Raw genomic sequence first — 23,162 nt, forward strand, 5'->3', positions numbered from 1 at the left:
AGCTCAAAATAAAGTGCTTTCTTTTATTTTTTTTAACCACTCTCCAATACTTGGTTACTTGCAGGTTGGACTAGCAGCGTTTTACTACATGGTTCTTGCCTCCTGTTTGGTTCCTGATATGGGGCCTGGAATTTTGCCCACATTGCTCCCCTTCCTGGAGGTGCAGTGGTTACTCTGTCACGTCCAAATACTTTTCAGGTTCTTCTGCCTTACTTTCAAGGCGCTTGTTGAGGGCCACACAGAATGCTTTTTCTGACAGGTTGAGAGTTTGCGAGATGTTTAGATATGCATTACATCCTGATTGTTCTTTGCCATAACATTTCCTAGCCTATTCACTTTGACTTTTCTTCTGGTTGACAACCTTTTACTTCCCTCCCTCGTTTCTTTTCCCTGTGCTCTAGGCACTTTTTTAGTTTGATCCTATAGCCGGCAGCGCACATGCACTGCTCGTTTTGGGAGGCATGCAGTATTGAGTACGGAGTGGAAGCTTTGTGGAGGCTCCATCCACTCTCCACCCATTGGCTTGTTTCTTTGTCCTCCGTAAATGCTATCTTCTGATCCATTTGGAGGCTTGTTATTCCCTGCTTATGACGGCTATGTCGTCATTTGTCACCTCCCATGGCTACTGGCCCCTTTACTTCGAGTGTTACACTGTACATGGACTGTGAGCACTCCTTTGTGCCCCTTTCTCCCCCCAGCCCCAGGAATGTTTTCTATTGTTTCTTTAAGCATGGGTAATTTACGCATCACGCGCAAGATCTATGGGGCAGGGCTTAGGGAATCATGTCACGGAGTGAGCACAGGTGGGGCAGGTAACGCCTGGTTAAAAAACCGGGAAGATTCAGTTTACGGGTTTGGAGCCATGGCGTTTGGATTTGATGGCGTTTTAACTTGATGGTTGTACAGGCCGATAATAACCATATTATTGGAGGTACAAACTGGGGTGTCGGGGGGAGTAAGATAAGCGGTGTAGCCGTGGGGTCAAACGATAGAGGGATTGAGGGATGGATTAAGGTTATTTTGATATAGGGAGGTTTTTTGGTGGAGGTAAATAATGGGGATGATGAAGAGGGAGGGATGTATGGTAACGGATGGGCACTATTTGTTTGTTTACATTGAATGATCATAAAGTTGGTTTGAATTTAAACATAGGAGATATGATTTGGACACTACGTTTGTGGGTCATTATGATTGTTAAAAGTTACGTTGTAAATACAACTTTGGTTTTTTATTAATTTTTTGAAACATTAATATTGTTTAAAAATGAGTGGGTCTGATGATCATTTTTTAATCAATTTAGATACCCCTGAGGAAGGTCGAAATCAGACCGAAATGCATTGGGTTATTCAAATGTATTGGAGGAATGAAGCTTGTTTACATGCCTGCGAATAGGCCCGGATTGGAAATTCCTGAGCAACTAAAATGCTGAAAACTTATGAACTTAATTTCTTTGACGTGACGGATGAAAATGAAACTAAATCGAAATAAAATTGGATGAACTTTGGTAATACTATGCAGTACGAGTAAATGTGTTTCTCAAATGTGCATAAGGCTGTGCAACTCTTCTGGGGCACGACAACTGTGTGTCACAATGTTTTGAAGAAATGTCAAAATTGCGCCAAGGAACGGAGCGCACGAGTGCATGCACGCCAAACTGGATTACAATATAATGAACTAAAAAGTGGGGTAAACTAAGGGTGTGCTTCAGACTTTTTTCTAGTGATTTTATATTGTACCATGTACACTTTATTTTTCTTCAATTTGGTTTTAGTATATGTTTTCCACAGTTTCACTACCTGTTCCCTAAGTCAAGTAACTATGCTTTAATCATCTTAAATCAGTGACAATCTGGTGTGTTGCATGCCCAAACACAGGGACTCTACCTACGTACTTCATAAAACAGAAAGCATGCACACATAACTGAACATTTATAAAGTAAACCTGCTGTAGCAGTCTACACACCGCTGTATCTCTCCAATACCATCTCACGCCGATCTGTCTGTCAGCTTTTGCCACTAAACGTGAGGTCTTCTTTCTCTGCACTTGGTCATTTCACACTTACCAGCACTTTCACCAGGCTTTCATACCTATTTGTATTCATTAGGTCTCGCCTGACCCAGCGCATGCGCTGGTCTGGCGAGACTTATTGAGAGGGCTCCAAAAAGTGCTACCAGGCCAGCCTAGAGCTACAGTGCATTGCGCGGGCACGCGCGCCGCGCTTTACCGCGATTACTTTCACTTTCGCGGCCTCACAGCCGCTTTGATGTTTGATCGTATTCGCGATCACTTTAACTTTAGCGGCCGCACGGCCTCTTGGCATAGCCAATAGGTCTCGCTTTTCGGACCTTATAAGTATTTAGTTATGCAACTGTTGCATAACTAAACACTTATAAGGTCCCAAAGGCGAGACCTATTGGCTATGCCAATGCTTGTCTTTAGTTAGCTGCTAAGAACAGAAACGCTTTACATGAATACCGAATTCTCAGTCAGGTGTCGTCTTTGGGATCTATTGGCTTGGCCAGCACCTTGCACCCGTGCGTTGCAGCATCGGCAAGCTCAGGGAAGAGTAACTGTTGAATTAATCAGTTTATTTTAAAACGAGCATTGGCAAAGGCAGTATGTACGGCACTGTCTGCCAGGCTTTTACATTTTTCAATGCTCACTTTGTTTTGTCTTGGTTTTTGTGAAACTTTGTTAGTGCGTAAGCTGCCGGATCCCTACCAATATTTTAAATGTTAAGGGGATATGATGTGGCGTAACGGCCAGAGCTGTGGATTTTGAAACAGGGGAACAGGGTTCAAATCTCTGCTTCGGCTCAACATCCTGTGATTCTGGGTGAATCACTTAATCTACCAGTGACTATAAAACAACAAGCATTTGCAATGCAATAGGTCTTGCATTATTGAATGTTTGAGCTATTGGCGTTTCAAATAATAATGCCACACCAATAGTAATGTGAGACCTATTGCAGCTAGGCCTCCTGTTTATATGTTGGGGTGCTGAATGGTAGAAACGGGTTGTTGTAAATAAAGATAAATGGAATTGAGAGGCTTCTGCATCCTGTCAAAGTAAACTTTATGGTTTGTTCACAAAAATAAGCTTACTTGAGAGGCTTCTGCAGCCAACGGAATAATTGTGGAAATGCTAAATGTACGAGGACCTATACAATGAAATAGGAAACAAAACACCTTGTCCTAACTGAAATCAGTTAAACAGCAGAATATTTTCAAACACTTTCGTGAGGTAAAACGCGAAAAGATGGCTTTACAAATTGCCTGTTCTTCAAAATACTTTTGGTTTATTTCACATCCTTATTTTTTGTGTGATTTAACAAAGTTAATTAACAAAAAGACAGAACAACTATACATAATTCAAACATATATATACAACAAAAGTGACAATATACTAAACAACACCCTAGCAGATTTAAACATTCAATCATCAAACAATCTTGGCTCAAATAACTGATTTCAGTTAGGACAAGGTGTTTTGTTTCCTAGTTTATTCGGCTCAGTCCTGCTGGTTATTTGAGCCAAAGCCCAGTTTTGGTTTATAGTATTTAGTGCGGGCGTATGCTCGCGAGGCTGCACTAGTGGTATTAGCTAATAAGAAACCACGAGATTGTTACAACTTTTGGTGTTAAGAGACAAGTGCGGTGTGTGTATTATATATTTGTCCATTTGTGTCTCATTGGCTGTTTTATGTTCGAATACGTTTTTGATTTCACCCTATGAGTCAGTTGTGCGATGGCAGAAAAAGATGCCTTCGCCTACAGTGAGGAACATATTCAGAACTTAATTCGAGAACCCCCCGTCTTTGCTTCAGCTACCCTAAGTGTCACTGCAAAAACTCAGAACGAATCTGACAAACTCATTCGATTACGCAAAAAACAAATTAGGACGGACTTACATGGGCATTTCCTATTACAACATCTTAAAGAAGGAACAATTCCATCTGGTTTGCAGATACGAAATATCCCAGTAGTTTTTATCGATGACCCGATATATAAGAAAGGATACAGCTGCATTGAGACTAAATGTAGCCGGGATTTAATGGTGTTGACTGTTGAAACAGCCCACAGGCTGTCATTGTTACAACTGCAAGAGATAGCGGACCTGGAAGCAGAATTCAAAAATAACCAAAGTCTCACTGACGCCAAAACTTTACTTGAAAAAGTCGAGAAGGAGATATCGGAGTTTAAAGACTACACAGTCATTCAAAAAAGTAATAAATTTGAGGCGGACAAAAAGAATTTCTCTTTGGAATCTACATACCCGTACTTAAATAAAGATTTCTACATCAACAACGAATCGAGAAATTATTTACAAAATTACAGAGGACGTTCAAGAAAGAAATTTATCACCTTTTCCGAAACAACATCTTCGTCTTCAGGTGGTGAGTCGGATGACAATATAGGGACAAACACAAACCCAAGACTAAAACATCAAAATCAGGATCAACAAATAAACCAAGGGCCGCATTTTTTAGCCCGGGGCCAACGGCAGGGCAGAGGCCGCCTACGTTATTCCCAACCATGGGAAATGAGAACTCGACGTCAATACTACAGGAGCTAGCTCCCTCACCGGTGTTCAATTTGTCCGAAAAAATCCTGACAGAAGCAGAATTGTCTGTTTTATCTAAAGGACTAGGATTCGTACCATCTAGACCAACGGACTTTGTCAAACTTAAGCTGGAAATAATCGAATTTTGTCGGAAAGTCCAGCTCAAAATATTTTTCCAGGACAGCCCCGAAACCTCCACAACAGAGATAACAGGATTAAGGAGAAAATCCTTGTTTTGTCCATCAGGCCCAAAAATCCCCAAGGAGATCAACACTTTCGAAAAGACTATCCTTTCTGGGATACAAACAATGGAAAAGAAAAAAAGCTATATTAGATACAATCTGGCTAAGCAAGAGAAAGATGCATTGTTTGCTCTCAAAAATGACAGATCAGTGGTAGTGAAACAAGCGGACAAAGGGGGTGCAGTGGTGATTTGGGACCTAAATAAATATAAAAAAGAGGCGTTGCGCCAGCTAGAAGATGCCGGCTGCTATCGAAAAATTTCGAAGGACCCAACTAAGGAACTTCAAAATCAACTCTTTCAAATTATTGAGGAAGGGTTCACACAAGGTTTCGTCGGCCCAAAAGAACGGATTTTTCTACAAAACAAGAACCCTAGGACACCTGTTTTTTATGTTTTACCTAAACTACATAAGAGTGAGATTGACCCCCCTGGCAGACCAATCGTTTCAGGGTGCGAGTCGCTTATTGAACCAGTTGCCCAATATATAGACTTCTTTTTAAAACCTTTCATTAGCGACATCCCGGCCCACCTGAAAGACACCACAGCTTTCTTGAATAGAATAACGTCGGTAAAGTTTGATAATAAAAATCAATTGATGGTGACACTAGACGTGGTGTCGCTTTACACCCAGATACCCCAAGATCAAGCGTTGGAGACACTAATGTGGTTCCTTGAGAAAAGAGAACGACCAGTCCAGGTTCCATCGGATTTCATTTTGGAACTCGCCAAATTTGCACTATCAAAAAACTATTTTTCTTTTGAATCACAGTTCTTCTTTCAAATAAGAGGCGTGGCGATGGGGTGTCCTTTCGCCCCAGAGCTAGCGGTGCTATTTATGGGACTCTACGAAAAAAATTTCATCTATGACAACAACCCGTACTCTGCAAATATTTCCAACTACATGAGATACATAGATGATATCTTTTTAATTTGGACTGGGTCTCAACAACAACTAGATGAGTTCGTAGGATGGCTCAACGAACGATCAAGAGACATTAAATTCAGCTGTTCGGCATCTAACCAGTCAATAACATTCTTGGACGTCAAAGTAGAAAATCTTTCGGGTCAACTAGAAACCACACTTTTTAGGAAGTCAACTGATCGAAATAAGGCACTGCATTACACTAGCAACCATCCTCGAAGCTTGAAACAGAATTTACCCTATGGGCAGTTCCTAAATTGTTCACAAAAAGAGGAATACTTTTTCCATGCCAATAAACTCAAAGACCGGCTACTGGAGAGGGGATACCCGAAAAAACTACTTAAACACTCCCTGAAAAGAGCCTGGTGGACCCCAAGGGAAACCTTGCTGGTGAGCAAAGAGAAGAAGATGGCTAACAGGCCAGTTTGCGTGACAACATTTTGCCCCAATTCACACCAACTTCGCAAACTGGTCCTTTCAAATTGGCACCTGATCAAAGATCTGCATAACGATTTCTCTACACCACCCCTCTTCGCGTTCAAAAAAGAAAAAAGCATAGCGAATTTCATCGTAAGAGCAGCTTTGCCTAAACAGCAGCCTCCTACCTTGAGAGGTTTACTAGCCCTACCCCCAATTGTAGGGCACCACAGATGCGGGTCTTGCGTTTGCTGTGAACAAACCCTTGAAGGCGATACATTCACCTTCGACAGCATTTATTGGAAACATGATAGCTTTACTAATTGTAGGACTAAGAATGTCGTGTACGCAGTCACATGCCCATGCCCCAAACTGTATATAGGTAAGACCACTCAGGAAGTACGACAGCGCATTACTCAACACAAGTCGAGGATTCGACGGAAAGTAGAAAATGCTCCGCTAGTAAGCCATTGGAGCTTGTTGAAACATCGTGAAGAAGACTTCAAGTGGACAGTATTGTCCAAAATTGAGAAAGACCCACGTGGCGGTGACCTGGAGGGACTCTTGAGCCAACGAGAGTCATTCCTCATCATGAAATTCAATACAACGAATAACGGTCTCAACGAAATAGCTGAGATATATAGACCAATCACGACTTGAATATGATCTGATGATCGCCCCAATTGTAATGGACATAATAGCGCATGTATAATTGCGCGACTTCTTATCATTTTCTTCATCAAGTTCACCGTTTTGTCAATTAAAATATCTTTCAATAAAGTTAAAGTCGGCACCATTCCGACAGAAAACTACATTTCCCACTCCTCTTGGAAAAGAACTACAACTCCCATGAGTCTAGTGCATGACTTCGACCCGTCTTTATTCATCGCATTCACTTCCTGGATACACAAGCAGTCCCTGATGCGGATGCACGGGCTCGCGGTACGCCGGGAATAGAGAAGAAACCAGGTAAGCGACGATGCAACAACTCCCTCTAACGAGGCGGTTAAAACTTTTTAAGCATAGACGTTGGCAGTAGTTAACAAACACTCGCAATGACATCGTCCTTCATTTTAATTTCAGTCCCTGTCGAAAGCAAATGACTAAGGGTACGACTAATTACAGCCAACAGAACGCTCGAACGTTTGTTACACCAACTCCTTGGTACGAAGCAGACTACAAATCGTAGGGTGAGCGAGAACTTTAGCACCGGTTGCTTTGTCCATGTTTGTTTGTCTTCTTTCTGCGAGAATGATTTTAAGAGTGGGTACATTGTTACATTTGGTCGTTTACAGCTCCGGCTCTAGCTGGTTGAATCGTTCTCAGACGAAAAGCTGGTCAAGGTTACATGCTGACGCTTATTCACAAGGTGGGTGTGCCAGGCCGGTAGTGGGGGCTGGCTTAAGTTCTTAAACTGTTCATTGGGCTTTGGATTTATCTTTATATTGATTTTATTTGTATTGCAGAATTTATTGGTCCTGAAGAGAACCTCACAAAGATAGAGGTTCGAAACGCGTCGACCAGTCGGTCCTCCACACACTCCATATAAAAGCCTTGCCCTCAATGTTTATGTGGGTTTTGAAGTGTATATTAAGGAAGTAAATGTCTTAATACTCATGAAATACGGACAACAATTTGTGCCCAAAAGGGAGTAGTGGTTAAAGGACCGTTTAGTTTAGTATGTGTCAGTTTCCGGTATGAATGTATTGGCCAAGATTGTTTGATGATTGAATGTTTAAATCTGCTAGGGTGTTTAGTATATTGTCACTTTTGTTGTATATATATGTTTGAATTATGTACAGTTGTTCTGTCTTTTTGTTAATTAACTTTGTTAAATCACACAAAAAATAAGGATGTGAAATAAACCAAAAGTATTTTGAAGAACAGGCAATTTGTAAAGCCATCTTTTCGCGTTTTACCTCACGAAAGTGTTTGAAAATATTCTGCTGTTTAACTGATTTCAGTTAGGACAAGGTGTTTTGTTTCCTAGTTTATTCGGCTCAGTCCTGCTGGTTATTTGAGCCAAAGCCCAGTTTTGGTTTATACTATACAATGAAATGGCATAGAGTGTTCACTAGTGACAGAATAGTGCATGGGAGTAAGAATTATTTTTAAAAGAAGCAAGTATTCGCTTTTATGAAAGAACAATATTAAAAGAAAAGCCAGCAAGCTGTAAATGGACGCAGCCAGGCCTTCTGTGTGTATGGTGGGGGGTGCGTGGCTCAGACGGGGTGACAAATACAAGCATTAGCGAATACTGAACTGTGTGCTGGTGGCATGAAAACATGTTTTAAAATGTGTAATCACCTAAACAATGTAATTACTGAAAAGGCGTCAGAGGTTGAAATGTTTATAATGTGAAAGAGCCCCTAAACATGTCAAGCATTTATAAAAATGCATGCTGCTGCTACCGAATTTGATATTATCTAAAAGGTAAATAATGATTTTGAGGCATAAAAGACCAAAATCTTTTCAAAAACCATAAGTGGCAGTGAAAAAGCACGCATAACTTTCCTGATGTTGCTATGACACTAGTTCTGAAAGAATATGGTAAAAACAGAAGTTAATGATTTACTAAGTATTGGAGCTAGTATTTTGTAAAAAAATATAAATATACAGTAAACAAACAGTGTTTGCAATGTGTGCATATAAGGGAATGCGTGGGGGCAGGAGCAGATAAACAGATAAACAACCCCCTAACAAGGTCCCAAACGACTTGTGGATTTGTGCGGAATTGCGAGAGAAAAAAAATAGACTTTTTTCCTTGGGGCCGGAGGAGAGGGTGGACAAGCTCGCGACAAGTTACGGACAGGAAAGAGGACATCGGAACTTGGAAGGAGTCCCGCGGCATACAGATACTTCGTGGAGCTTTATTTTTTTTTCTCTTATGTTGTATGTTTTGTACGAGGACACCGGAACTTTGATGGAAAAACCAGCACTGTACATTCCAAAACATTGGTAGAGAAAATAACTGACGTGCAACTAATTGCTTGGGACGTCCTTTCTATAATGTTGTGCACTTTTGAAACTTTATAAGTGTGCACGTCTCTGCCGACTCCATTATACAGGATTGAAAACCTATTTAAAGGCAAGCGGTTTTAAAACATTTAAGCTTTTTTTGCTACTGTTCACTAACTGGACTGTTTAGATCTGGTTTTGTGTCGCTTCTGGACGGCGGTATGATTCACAAATGTAAAAGTCTTTAGTGAAGAACAAGGATTTTCCCTTCCTGTTGTGGACCGCATTTTCTTTCGTTTCTGCGTCCCGTACCGCTTGCTTGGATGTAAAAAAAAATGGATTACGGTCTTGAAATCTAAGAAGCATCTTTATTAACGTGAGGGTTTGCTTGTTTTTTGGTCTACGGAAGGAAATCACGGAACGGTCTCAAACAGAAAACATAGTGAAACCTAAAAAAAAAAAAAAAAAGCCGCTAAAAGCTCTTTTTGTTCACCAAAACTGGAGAAATCTCTTCGCAGTAGTTTCCTGTGGGAGCTGAAGTGAAAGATTAAAAGTATTTGTTACATTGTAAGGCGAACTGACGGACTACTTTGCCGCCGCCTCCTCCGGGCATGAAAGTGAAATCGATGGATGGCAGTGCGTCCGTGAGATTAGCCCTGTGGTGGGGGAGGGACAGTTGTGAGAGGCGCCATGAGGAAACAATCTCTCGGCATGCTGTGGCGGAGGCGGGGAAGCGCATTCCATGCGGGGGTGTGGACCCTTTGAAGTATGATGCAGAGGCTGTGGCTACACGTGCACGCGGCAGTGGGCTGAAGCGCTTCCCCAAACGGATTGCATGGCGGCACGATGCACGTGATTGTGCGTGTGCTCGCCATGCAATCCACTTTTGGGAGCACTTTGAAATGCCCCTCTTACTAGAGTCTCGCATTGCGATTGCGTAAACGCAATAGCTAGGCGAGACCTAAAAATGAATGTGTCCTTGTGTAATGTAACTGGTGCTCATGTAAAGCTCTCCAATACCTTTGATAAATCCGGATTCTTACCTCTCTTACCATCACCAAGAATCCTCTCAGGTCGCCAGGATCTTTGTATCTGCTAAATGGTGTAGAGGGGAGGAAATCCAACATTAACACATAATCAAAGAAGATGAAATTGAACTCTAAAGGACCACTGACTCCGAATCTCAAATTTTAGGGATTTATTACAAAGCCAAAAATAACTGCACATACAAGCACGAGGTTAAGAAAATAAATGGGCACTAATACAAAGAGTCTACGCAGGAGTCTCATCCGACTCAGAATAAGAAGATTAGTCAACTCTAGTAACATCAGGCAAATCCAATCTCTCTGTTAGAAGTCATTAACCTAAAAAGAAAATCAGTTAGTCTATCCCTACTCTATCTCTAAAGTGACATCCTTACCTAGCATTTTCCCTCCCAGCAAGAGAACAAAAAGGTGTCAGAAGTGAAGACTTCCTTAGAAGTACACTCACTTAGTCAGAGCTCGTTCTAAGATGCTCCTTCTAGCTCCCCATCTAAACCTCAACTGCTCAACCCACGGGGCACTGTCCCTAATTCAAAATCCCCAAAACGTAGAACACCCCCTCCGGCACACCTCTTCAGCCAGGTCTTCTCCCAGTACTTTTCCACTGAAACTTGTCTCTCATCCAACGACGGTTAGCTTGACCTTGGGTCCCAGGCACCTTCTCCGCTGAAAGTATCATCCCTGCATTCCAGTATACTCCTGTGTTGGCTTCTCATGCCATCCTAACTCCTGAAACAAAGGGTTAGTTTCTCTAACGAGCTAGGAGTCCTTGCACCTGCAACAGGAACATGGGAATGAGAAACTTTCCACTTCTCTGAGATTTGCTAACGTCTCTGAAACCCAAAGCCTTACCAAGGGAAATCATTTTCGGCCTACAATATTTAGCTAACATAAGAAACGAACAGGCCTTTCTCTTAACGTATATGCGGTCAGGCCTTTACACAATTTAAACACACACTTCTAGAATCACACTATAAGCATTGATTTCATTACGCTTCACATATAAATAAGCAAACTACACGTGCAGACTTTGATATGGTGCACGTTTAAACCTAATGCATCATATTACTCAAAAAACAATCATTATGCATTGACTAAAATACAATTGCAATCAACTACAACAATACTCTTCATAAATAGCATGATTACATTTCTGATCACTCTGTTATAAGCAGATTTTAGTAACACATTTCTAAGTCATACGTTAATATGGATCCTTTAATATGTGGGTGCTGACTACCAGTGAATATGGTGCACCCCTACAATTTTCAGAACATGGCGCTCTATCACCTTCTAGTCGAGTTTGCGCTATATAAAACTGCAAAAAAAAATAAAGATACACATTTTCTAAACGCAAAAATATTTTTGGACTCGAAAGCACACATTTTCATAGTTCCTGCCTCTATGCCCTTATCCACTTACAAAGTGGATCACTTTAATTTTAAAACAGACGCACACATGCCTTGACCTCATTTCTCCACTCTTTACGGGGCAGTTTCTGCGTGTTCTTACCTTCTTAATGGCTACTCGGAGGTTCATTTTCATAGCCATTTGCCATGCTTTAGACAATCGAAAATGTGATTCACCTGGCTTACTTTCTTTATTTTTAACTTCCATCTCCAACAGTAAATGTCCACACATCCTGATTCTGCAAATCGGTGTCTGTCGTGGGTAAATATTGACGTCAGAGCTGCCAATCAGAATTTATCCTTTTCATAAGGCTTGAAAAGCCACTCAAATAATGCACAAAAGACATGAATAACCCTATAAGAGTATTTTTGTTTCAAAACACTGATGTTGAACCGAAATAAAGGTTCACACCTTTAAATACCACATTATCGTTGTTCGTCCCGATTTTATTTATTTAACATTTTGGGGCTTGGGCACTTCATCATAGTGATTAGCTTAAATGCAGTGCATTAACAAGACTAGATGTCTTAGGGGACACAGGGCAGATACCACAATTTCAGCCCTTGACTGTGATTTAACAATACCATACATTCTAGGAGCTGTAGTCTTTGCATACTGCACCAGGAACCATTTGATGAATTATGGGGGTTGTAGTCATTTATCATTTTGACGTAGCTGGAATAAAATACCATGTTACTATGTAGATGCCTTCTAAACAGCTAAGGTGTACACTTGTATCCCTTAACACTGACATTGTCTCAAGTCGCTGGAGGCTGATCATCGTTAACGCCCTGCTGTGAAGGCGGCAGAAAGAGCTGCTCCAACTCTGCCTTCAAGGAGGAATTGGAATTGCATTTATTTAGCGCTTACTACCCCTGAGGAGGCATTGAAGTGCTTTTTGGCCAGTAGCACACTACTCTGGAACACAAAAAGGATTACTGGTGAATTAGTATAGGGAAATATGAAATTAATTTGAGCGGTGGACATGCGAGTCTGTTATTTGGGTTGAAAAGAATAGTGGAGGGATAGAAGAGAGAGGGGTTTGCAGTTGTGTAGCTCTTGGTACCCCTGATCCGGCATCAAAGCGCTTTTCAAGGAGTGATTTCATATGCTCTCCTGTAGTGCTGTGAAGACCGAGACTCCGATCAACTCTCTCTGGTTAGTTCGCAAAGGCCTCCCAACGCGTGCACGCAGCCGCAGCGAAACACGTAAGCTTTCAGAAAAGACTATGTGCTTCACAGAAAAGAGTCACAGATGTGAAAATTAAAGTTAAAGGGTGCATAAGGATTGTGCCTCTCAGTAAGAACAGTGCTAACTGGACTCGTGCAAATACTGCGCATGCTGTCCCACTTATTAAACCATGACTCAAAAAATGAATGCAGGCTTGTGTAATTCATTGTAACTGACGCTCATATAAAGTGCTCCAATACCTTCAGGTTCACGCTACATACAAATAAAAGTAAATAAATTATACCTCAGTCACAGCCCGAGTGGCAGACGGATACTAATTAACTTTAATCAATCAGTACTTGGGTTATTTCCTGCATCACTTCCTGTTCTTTGTGTGGAGCTTGGACTGTTCCATACTGCCGAATTAGAAAGCAGCAAAGAAGAGTGATGAAAGTGCCAATCAATGTTAAGTAATGGGTGAGCTAAAAGACCATTTTACATTTCATTTGTTTTATTTTTTTTATAATTTTCTTCTGCCCTGCGCTTGCGAAAATCTCTTGTAATGGGAAAAAAAATCGTATAAACGGCTTATAGCTTGCTCAATACTTAACTTTACTTATCATTGGTTGGCTCCCATGTCACACTTGTTTCCTTGCTTCCTATTGGTCAGTGGCTTCTCCTGGCCTCTGGCTTCCTCCTGGGATTTGGAGTCTTTGTCAATGCGGTGGAGCATGGACCAAGTACTGCCTCCTGTGGCCTGTGTCCTTCCACGGTCTGCAAGTACTTTTAAAATATATGTGTGTGTGTGTGTGTGTGCGCATGTGTGTGTGTGTGTATGTATATGTATATATATATATTTTCCACATGCACTCTTAGAGTGCATTTGCCTGCAGTCCTTCTCTTTCACCCACACTCCCCACCGTTGTTTTTAACCCATTCCCCCACCTGCTCTCCTGTTTCCAACCCACCTTCTAACTCTTTTTCTAAACCACCGCACTCTCCTCCCACTTTGCTTTGTTTCTAACCCACCCCCCTGTTTCACCCACCTGCCTTCTACTGCTCTCCTTTGTATTTCCCCACCCTGTGTGGCTGGACCCCCCCCCCCCCCCCCCATTCCCCTGCAATTTATTTTTTACACATGTTGCACAGCAGCATGGGCTGCTGTGTAACAGCTTAAAGAAGAAAAAAAGCGCTAATGCGGCCAATTCTGGCCACGTTATAGTGCTTTTATTTTTTTTCTTCAAGCCATGTTGCAAATGGTTTGCATGAGTGCAAGGATGAGGAGCACTTGCACAATTCTGAAATGCAATTAGCTGATAATTTGCTACTAGGTTACAATACAACGGTTACGGCCTGCATACCGTAAATTATCAGGGGGGGTCTACATTGTCACAAAGAGTAAAATGGGAAGAAGACTTCCTGTTCCACCATTAGTCAGGATATCCATTTAGATCTTCCAAGTTTACTTGGCTCAATTTCAGATTGTTCGACAATTCTTTTATTTTTGATTTTGTGGAAGTCCTTTATAACCGCATTGGTGACATTTTTGAAAATGTGCTTAATTTGAACCTGATCTAAACAAATGTAATGGACAGCATACGGCATGTGAATTCCAGCTAGGACCTTTTCGCCCACGTTGCTGCAACCTGGAGAGGAAGAGGAAACTGCAAGGGCCGAGCTTGTTTCTAGATTATTTTGTGTATTTAGGGTTTAGTTGTGGTATAGTCCTGAGTAGCAACAGTGGCATGTGTGAGGTTTTGGAAAGCAAATGCCTCAGTGTGAGTTGGGGAGGGCGGGAGAGTTAGTAAGAGCGAGTTGTGTGCCCTGTTGAAACCTGATCACAGACCCAGGGTGGCTGGTATGGCTGTGAACATGTAATTTGAGGCAGAGGGAGATAAAGTGACTAGAAGCACACGAGTGTTTTGGCCAAACAGCAAAGTCGGGATTAAAGCCCATAACCTAACCTGGTTTCAAAACAAGCAATGTAGGCATTAGACCCCACTCTTGCCTGTCATCTGTTAAAGTTCATAGCGAATTCAGGATTATGTACTTCAAAATTGCTATTTCAGTATTTCGATTGTTGTGGGGGATGAGGTATTATTGTTGGCCCTGTATAATATTCTTAGGTGGAAATACTGCCTTGTATCTCAAGTTAATGATAAAAGTGCTGGCATGTATTTAAGCTTTATTATGGACCTGTCTGAAAGCAAGAGCTGGTGTTTTTACTGAGTCACGTTTATGAACACCGGTCTTGAGTACTGAGGTGTGTCGGCTGACCACCTACCCAGTAGTATTCCATTAGACAACATCCTTTTTAGAAACATTATAAGGCCGTCTTTTTTTCGTTGTTATCCCACCCAGCCTTCATTTTTTATAATCTGTCCCATAAATGTTGTTTCCTGAAAAAATGTAGATCTTGTTAATTTTGATCTTACTACTCAGGGGCTAGTGGTCAAAATGGATTCTTCCACAGCTGTGTCAAAGAGCCAAAATGTTTAAAGACAGGAGTGTGCTAATGACGGTTTGTTTTACTCAGTTAAGGACGTGGATAGAAAAAGGCATGATGTTATAGAGCCCAATGCTTCGGAAGGCATTCCAGCCAACCATACGCTCAATAGAGCACCATGGAAAGCTTCTGCAGGGACCATTACCTATTTTCCTCATTGATGCTTGGAGAGCGCTCCCCCCATCCCTATCGTCCCCTTCACCCTCATTGGCCAGCCCACCAACCAATGAGCACCTGTCAAGCATTTGGTGCTGCATATGGCATTATGAAAGCTCAACCTAGAACAATACTGAAAAAAACTTTACTACAGAGTTTGGGGCAATGTTTGTTGATTTTGTCTCTATCAGCTCAGCAATTGCATGTTTAAAATTGAAGTAAAGGCAAACTGCGATCAACCCAGTACTGTCTTTCCAATTAGGCTGCATAATGGTAGTGCCAGCAGCTAAAAAGTCAGTGTTGAATCTCTGCTCTAACCATGGAGTTGTTTATTTGCTAACACGGCACTCGACTGACGAGGTCTCTTTGTCTTTGCTCTTTGGTAGGTACGGGTGAGAGCGGCAAAAGCACATTCATCAAACAGATGAGGATCATCCATGGATCGGGATACTCTGACGAAGACAAGCGAGGCTTCACTAAACTGGTGTACCAGAACATCTTCACAGCTATGCAGGCCATGATCCGTGCAGCCGAAACACTCAAAATCCCCTACAAGTATGAACACAATAAGGTGAGTGACCCCACACTGAGGACTTTGTAGTGATCAGTTGATCATGTTTTTGACTGTTTACTTTCTGTTCAAATTCAGTAACATTTCTTTTCTTATGGTGGTTGTATGTTTCAGGCAGGTCGTGGTCACGATTCTGGAACATTTGCCTTTGATTTTAAATGATTGTTTTGGGGAATTGTATGTTGCACATATAAACTGCGATCACTGGAAGGTAATTGGTCTTCAAATTGGATAGAGTTTTCTCAAAGGGTAGGGCGTGGCTTTGTTCTTAGGCATTCTTAGACACTAGTCCCCTATGTTTCAGCCACAATTCTTCAAAAGAAAAAACACTGACATTTTTTCAAGATGTTTCTATAGCTGGAGTGAATACTTTTTTCCTGGTTTTATCTTATGTTACTATGTGAGCAAATTGTTGACTGATGAAAATTAGCTCCAATCACAAAGTAATGTGTTGACTTCAGCAATGCTTTGCATCAACACTCAGCATGCATTTGACTGCAACGTAACATGTTGCATGCGTGATTATTTGTATGAATTTGAGGAATGATGTCTGTCCTGTCTATTGAATGGGAATTAGTAAGATGTGCCGTTAATTTTGAGAAGCAACCTATATCAGAAGTGTCATTCTTCTACTGAGGGGGCACATATTGATTTGAATAATCATGTTTGTGGACCAAAAAGACTTTAAAAATTGTTCAAAATGTGTGCCTGTCGAGATGGATCAGTACGCTTTAGCCTTTGCATTCATATTTGCTCATTGTTTTAGCCGCCTGATTGTGGCATTCTAAAAAGAGTTTCACCTACCATTTTTTATCTTCTTCTCTGAAAAGGCTCTAATTTTAGGGACCCTTAATAGCTGGCTTCTTTTTGTTGCACTCTGACTGAAAAGTCTACTGGAATTGTGAATTGCGTTTTCTGAGTGGGGTGCCATCTCCTGTCTTGAGGCGCCCCACTGTCTTGATGTCCCGTAGATTTTGAGTGACACTGTGTGCCATTTGGAACTGTCTAGTTCAAGAGGTTCCATTTTCCAAGACACTAGTAAAAAGATATCATCATTGGCCGCTTGGTTGGAAGCCCAGCAAAATTTCTTAATAGGTCCAGAAGGCATTACTGGCCTCTCGTTTGTGTGCCATTATCGCCTTCTATTCTTAATTAGTATATACCTCGTTAATTGTTGCATACATCAAGATTGCAGTTGCTACATTATATCTTGGATGAAAAGCAGGGGCACTAGATAGCACTGAAACCTTCACTTATCTCAACATGGCATTAGCACAACTGACTGTACAGGACGATGTACCTATATTGCCAACAGTCCGGATAACAATCCTGGCACCAGCACCCAAAGCAGCCTTTTCGTGGTAGAGGAAAAGCTAGAGCACAGTCCTCTAGAGGGGGAGGAGCAGGCTCCAAGCGACTTGGACACAAAACTTGGCCCCCACACAACACCAGTGGGAGGCAGAATAGCCCATTACTCAGAAGAATGGCAATAGATCACCACATACAATCGTGTTTTAAACATGGTGCACCACGCTGTTGTATAGAACTAACAAACATCTCACCACCAAACCCTCCAAAAAAGTTGTTTTTAAAAACGGAACTTTTAAAATGAAGGGAAGAGGTAATGGAACTCTTACAAAAACAGGCCGTAGAGAAAGTACCAACAATGGAGCACAACAAAGGAAACTACTCACCTTACTTCTTGGTACCAAAGCAAGATCTCACATTAAGACCAATTCTAGATCTCAGATTCATATACAAATTCATTTGCATGTATCATTTCAAGATGACAACTGTACAAGAGGTAATCCCACTCCCACAAAAATGGGACTACATGGCAACTATAGACTTAAACGACTCCTACTAACACATAGCATGAATCAAAAACACAAGAAGTGTCTCAGGTTCATGCATGAAAACACACACTACCAATTTATAGTCTTACCCTTCGAAATAAAATCGGCACCAAGAGTTTTCACAAAGTGCCTAGCTGCAGTCGCCCTAAGTGCGCCAGGTATGCCCAGACGTGGGTCCTGGGCTCACTGTGCTACTGGAATCGAGCTATACTGGCTGAAGAGGGGTGAACCCCCGAAACCGGTCCTAGGATGCTGGTTTCCGGTCCAGGGAGGACCTGGCTTGGCAGTTCGGGCTGGACTGTTCCCATGAGGCACAGGGTCAAGACTGATTTGCATATGGGCATGTCTAAACTGGGGTGGCATGGTGAGCAAAAGAATGATGGATTTAACCCAGATCTCTTGACTGGGGGTGAATGATTTGATTTGTTCCGCATTCCGTCCATCAGTTGTGTGTCTTTAGCAGCAGTGGCAGCATTACTGAGAAGAAAAGAAATTCACATCTACCCTTATAAAAACGACTGGTTAATGAAGACAAACTCAAAAAAAGAATGTCACAGACCCATTCAGAAGGTTATCACAATGCTACACAGGCTGGGATTCTCCATAAACCTCAAATCATTGCCAACCTTGGAACAGGATAAGATCTTCCTACGGGCAAGGCTGAATTACAAAGTGGCATGGGCAGATTCAAGCAATCCGTGAGCAAACTCACATCTCCAAGAAGCGTCAGTGTCTGATAGTGAGGATTGTCATGAAACGAATGGGCTTGATGGCATGAATCATCCCCCTTATTACCCATGCACATGTGCATATGCGCCCTCTACAAGAATGATATGCAACAACTTGTCACAAACCACAGGGAGTTGGGAAGATTAGTGGTTGTAACAGAAAAGGTACAGAAGGAGACACAATGGTGAGCATCCAAGAACATAACCCTAGGCAGACTTCAAAATGACAAGACCCTCAGTGACCATCGGAACAGATTCATCTCACAAAGGATGGAGAGCACATACAGGAAACTTAAAAAGTACGCTGTCAGTGGAACAACTCAGACTCCACAAAACACATCAACTTCCTAGAGATGAAAGCAGTGCTACTAGCACTGAAAGTTTATTAAGCTCACATTGCAGGGAGGACAGTACTGATCCAAACTAACAATACAACAACTATGTTTTAGCTGAACAAACAAGGAGGAGCAAAGTCCTTCCCCCCTAACCAAACTCTTCCACATCTCTTCCCTGCCATCCCACGGAAGGGGAAACCGCTACATAATCTAATGCTCAGTATATGAATCCAGAAAAGGATTCATGCTGCAAACAAAATGGTTACTTACCAGTAGAAGTAGTTTTGCAGCTTGAAGAGTTTTCTGGATTTACATCCGCCCCACCCACTTCCCCAAAGATGAGGAAAGAAAACAGGTGAGAAGAAGATCACATAAAAGGAAGAAAAGAAACCTGAAACAGGAAAAGTAAATAAATACCCATAATCACAAGAAAAAAGGAAAAAAGAATCCTAGGATGGCTACCACTCAAACTTCCGAGGTGCTGTCTGACGTAACACAGGGGAGGGACCTAGCACCAAATGGTAGTCGACAACGCCCACGAAAATAAATAAAAAGACAAATCCGGAACCAACCACTAGATGGCAGAATAATGCACACCATGTGAATCCAGAAAACTCTTCAAGCTGAAAAACTACTCCTACTAGCAAGTAACCATTTCGTTTCTCAATGTGGTCTACAACGCTTATCAACTTGTACACCAAGTGCTGCAATCCCTTTTCTAGGAGCACTCCAATCGCATTAATACACAGGAGCTCTTCTTAAACTGAGTTAAAAGTCAATTCTATTCATTATCAGTAAGTGTTCAAGGAGTAGTAGGGCCAATGATTTTCACCATGGAAGACGTTCTATCCGAAACAATACAAAACCATTTTCTTACATAAATTCCAGCATGTGTGCCTGGTTGAAGAGTAAAGAAGGATCTCCAGTGATATCTAATAATAGTTATCGACTGAGCTTGCATGGACTCCTGATTTAGAGTACAGGCACATTTTTGGGCGCTTCAAATTGTGTTTGTAAGTTGCAGATTGAAAAGCCTGATTATAATGGGAACAAATAAAAAAAAATGTTTCCCCTTATCACAATGAAGAAATCCAAATGTTTCTTTGAATGAAGGGAATGATTATTAAAAGACCAGAGATAATGAAATGTGAGGGAATAACATCAGGCGCATAATGCCTGTAAGTAATCAGTCCACAAACTCTTCAGGAGAGGAAAATCCAACAAAGTTATGCAAGTTAGAGTTTGACAAAGTTAATCAGTGCTCTAGGAGTAATTTACCAAATTTGGGATCCTCTAAGGAAAATCTTCTGTGATGCGAGCTGTGCTTTTAGAATTGGGCTGCCTAATGGACCTATACATGTGTGGGTTGATTGGGTTGCTGTGTAATGTTATTCTAGCTGGCCTAACTCACTTTGGAGGGGCAGGTATCCAAGGAAGCCACACTGATTGTTGGAGGTCAGTATTTGCTTGTAGAGTAATTGCCGCAAGATACACATATTTGCTACTGTGTCTAGAAATCTTGGAGGAGCATTTCTTCTAAACTCATCCTCTCAGCCTTTGTAGCTTAGCATAGACATTCTAAGGTGTATGTGTGAGTCCTTACGCTGAATCCCCATGAGCTATACGACCTAGAGGACAGTCTCCTGAGGCCTGTGATTGAGGCCAGCCCTCTGACCAGAAAGTCCAACAATGGTAAGCAGTGAGCTTACCCAAAGACTCTGTCTTTTTTTTGCTTGCTTGCTAATTCAGTGGCTTTCCTTCCTCTTCTTGTGTTTGTTTCTCCCCTGAAAGATAGTTTATTTTCTTTTTTGAATGGACGATGTGTGTCTTTCCACTGTTCATATTCAAGGAACTGTTTTCCTTTTCCTTTAGGAGTACTTCATGCAAGATTGCATGTTTTCTTGCTCTTTCTCCACTCAAACTCCTCCTTCTGCTCCCCATGTTGCCCAGCTCCATCCAGTTCGTCTGTTTTCCCCCCGACCCTTCTGGCCCTACTCTGTTTTGTATCTTTATTTTTTAATTTACACATCTCACTCACCTTCTGCATTGTCTAACTCCCCCGCTGTTCCTCAATGCTTACATCATCCCTGTTTCCTGCCTTTTTCCTGCTTCACAAATGCTCCCTCCTTCTCTGTTAAAACCATTTTGGGAGGAACTGGCATCAGCAGTTTGCTAATAGGCGCCTTGGTGTACCTTTCAAAAATCGTTTTTAATGTACTGCTCCAGATGGGCATCCACCATCCTGGAACAATAAATAAAAAAAATCTGCTGCGTCTTGATGCATGTGCTTGCATGCAGGACGGCACATGCATGTGAATGTGTGGTAACGCTGAATCAACGTTGCTTCATGGCGCAAGCAAGGTGATGCACATGCATTATTATTTTTTCTCTGATGCTGCTTAGTATTGGCAAACCATATTTATTTTCTTTTTTCAGTTTCTGAACAGCATCCACAACAAAACAATGGCAAAGCTAATAGGTTTGCATTGGGATCCAAATGGTGAGAACCATCAACTGTGCCATTGCTTATTTATTAAGCCAGATACAGGTTTAAGCAAGCTATACGCAACCTATGACCAGCCAGTGCTAGGTTACTCTTTGTTGTACCTCATCAACCAACATGTTTGTCTTAACCACAAAGGCCCAGGATGACATGCCCACAATTCTGCATGTCACTCAAATATCCCATACCCACACCAGCACTCAAGCAGGCTGTCACTGATTGTAGTTCAGATTCATTCATTGCATTAAGTTGGCACTACCTGCAGTAATCTCTTTTCGGCCTTTTGGCTAAGATCAAGTGTAGTATCTGTTCTTATCAGTTTAACACTACCTGCATTAGTTGCGTTTTAGGATGATCATGTATGTTCTGGATGCTTTCCATACTGACAACCGCACAAATCTTGTTTCTTGCAGGTATGCACCCAGAGCTTTAGTTTTCAAGGAGAGCCAGCTCAGGGAAGGCACAGCATCACTCAGGCTGCCGTCCATGTCCTCCTTAGTGACACAGATAACTTGTGATTTGAGACCTTAACGCAAAGTTAACAGACTTGCACATTTGAAAGGCGTGATATGCTACTTGTATCAAAGGGTCTGCAGTGGAGGGAATCCTGCCCAAAGATTTCAAGTCATCTGTCACACACTCTGCTCTCTTACCTCCTGTATCTAACTAGCTATAAACAGTTGGTGCCTAATTTGTGCGGGTGTTTGCAGGTGCTCAGCACCGCCACTTATTTCATACCACCGGCACATATTTATGGCCGTGCAGCATATGGTAGTGCTGTTAGTCTTTTTTTATTTTTTAAACACATGAGCAAAGTCGTTAACAATTCAATGTGCTTTTGAAAAAGTAGTAATACCAAGGTGCTCAGGCTGGTCTTACAGCTTTAGTTCACCTAGTATTCTATCAATCTTCAAATTTGTAAGATTGTAATGGTAAATAGTTGTCGTTGGTACTAGTATCTGGAAACGCTGGAATGGACCGTAGATGATGGAAGCTACTATGGGCTCCTGAGAAATAACTTGAGCCCTGGCACTTATTAATTTGCAAATTAGGCACTGTAAACAGTGTTTTGGGCCTAGATAAATCGCGAACATCACATGATGACTGAATCCTGTAATACCTCTTCTTATCTCGGTGATAAGAATTCACTCCCTCAAGACAGACACCCTCTAAAAAGAAAACCCTGATGTTTCACCCATACCCTTAGTGAACCGGAATGTTATGACTCCTTCGTGAGTCTTACTGTTTTTGTTCTTCTCTTCAAGGTGTTGGCCACTCTTGGCTCTAGTGAAAGATCAGGAAGGTTTGGACTTGGAGTCTTCTTTGTGAAGAGCGCCATATTGAAGAGACTGGTCCTCACTGAAGTAGGGATTGAAAGGGAACAATAATCAATGAAGATCACCCAGAAGTAATGCAGCTATTAACATTGTGTTGTTTGCTTCATGCAATGTTCTACTTTTCAGTGCCCGTCCATGAGCACAAAGGAGTAAGGTTGAGGGTCAAGAAAAAGCAGCAGAAGATGATGTTCTAAATGGTCTCTCAAAGCGACTGTTGCTAGTGCAGACTTGGTCAGAGAGAAACTTGTGTCCTTTTTAAAGGCAGGTGGATATCTCAGAGATTTCTATTTGTACGCTGTAGGAAAAAGTTTGTGTTAATGATAAAAAGAAAATAGTCAAATGGATTACCTACCACCAGACTTTTTTTGTAACCTACTTTTAGGTGTCACTACAGCGCTGCTTCATTTCCTGTGGCTTTGTCGTGTTCAGTGTATCCACATTACT

The 23,162-nt window shown here is 41.7% G+C and overlaps 1 protein-coding gene and 1 pseudogene across 1 annotated transcript in view; both read left to right on the top strand.

The window, feature by feature from the left end:
- The window catches only part of LOC146866105 (guanine nucleotide-binding protein G(q) subunit alpha), a 446,860-nt gene that overhangs the window by 208,640 nt on the left and 215,058 nt on the right, over positions 1 to 23,162 (top strand). Inside the window, exon 2 of the mRNA XM_085633332.1 lies at positions 15,775 to 15,959. Within this exon, the coding sequence (XP_085489458.1) occupies positions 15,775 to 15,959 (185 nt within the window). The remainder of the gene's footprint in view (positions 1 to 15,774; positions 15,960 to 23,162) is intronic.
- Positions 21,649 to 21,807, top strand: LOC146866106 (U2 spliceosomal RNA; annotated as a pseudogene).

Source organism: Triturus cristatus, chromosome 2_1 (genome assembly GCF_964204655.1).
Source record: "Triturus cristatus chromosome 2_1, aTriCri1.1, whole genome shotgun sequence".
Classification (NCBI taxonomy): Eukaryota; Metazoa; Chordata; class Amphibia; order Caudata; family Salamandridae; genus Triturus; species Triturus cristatus.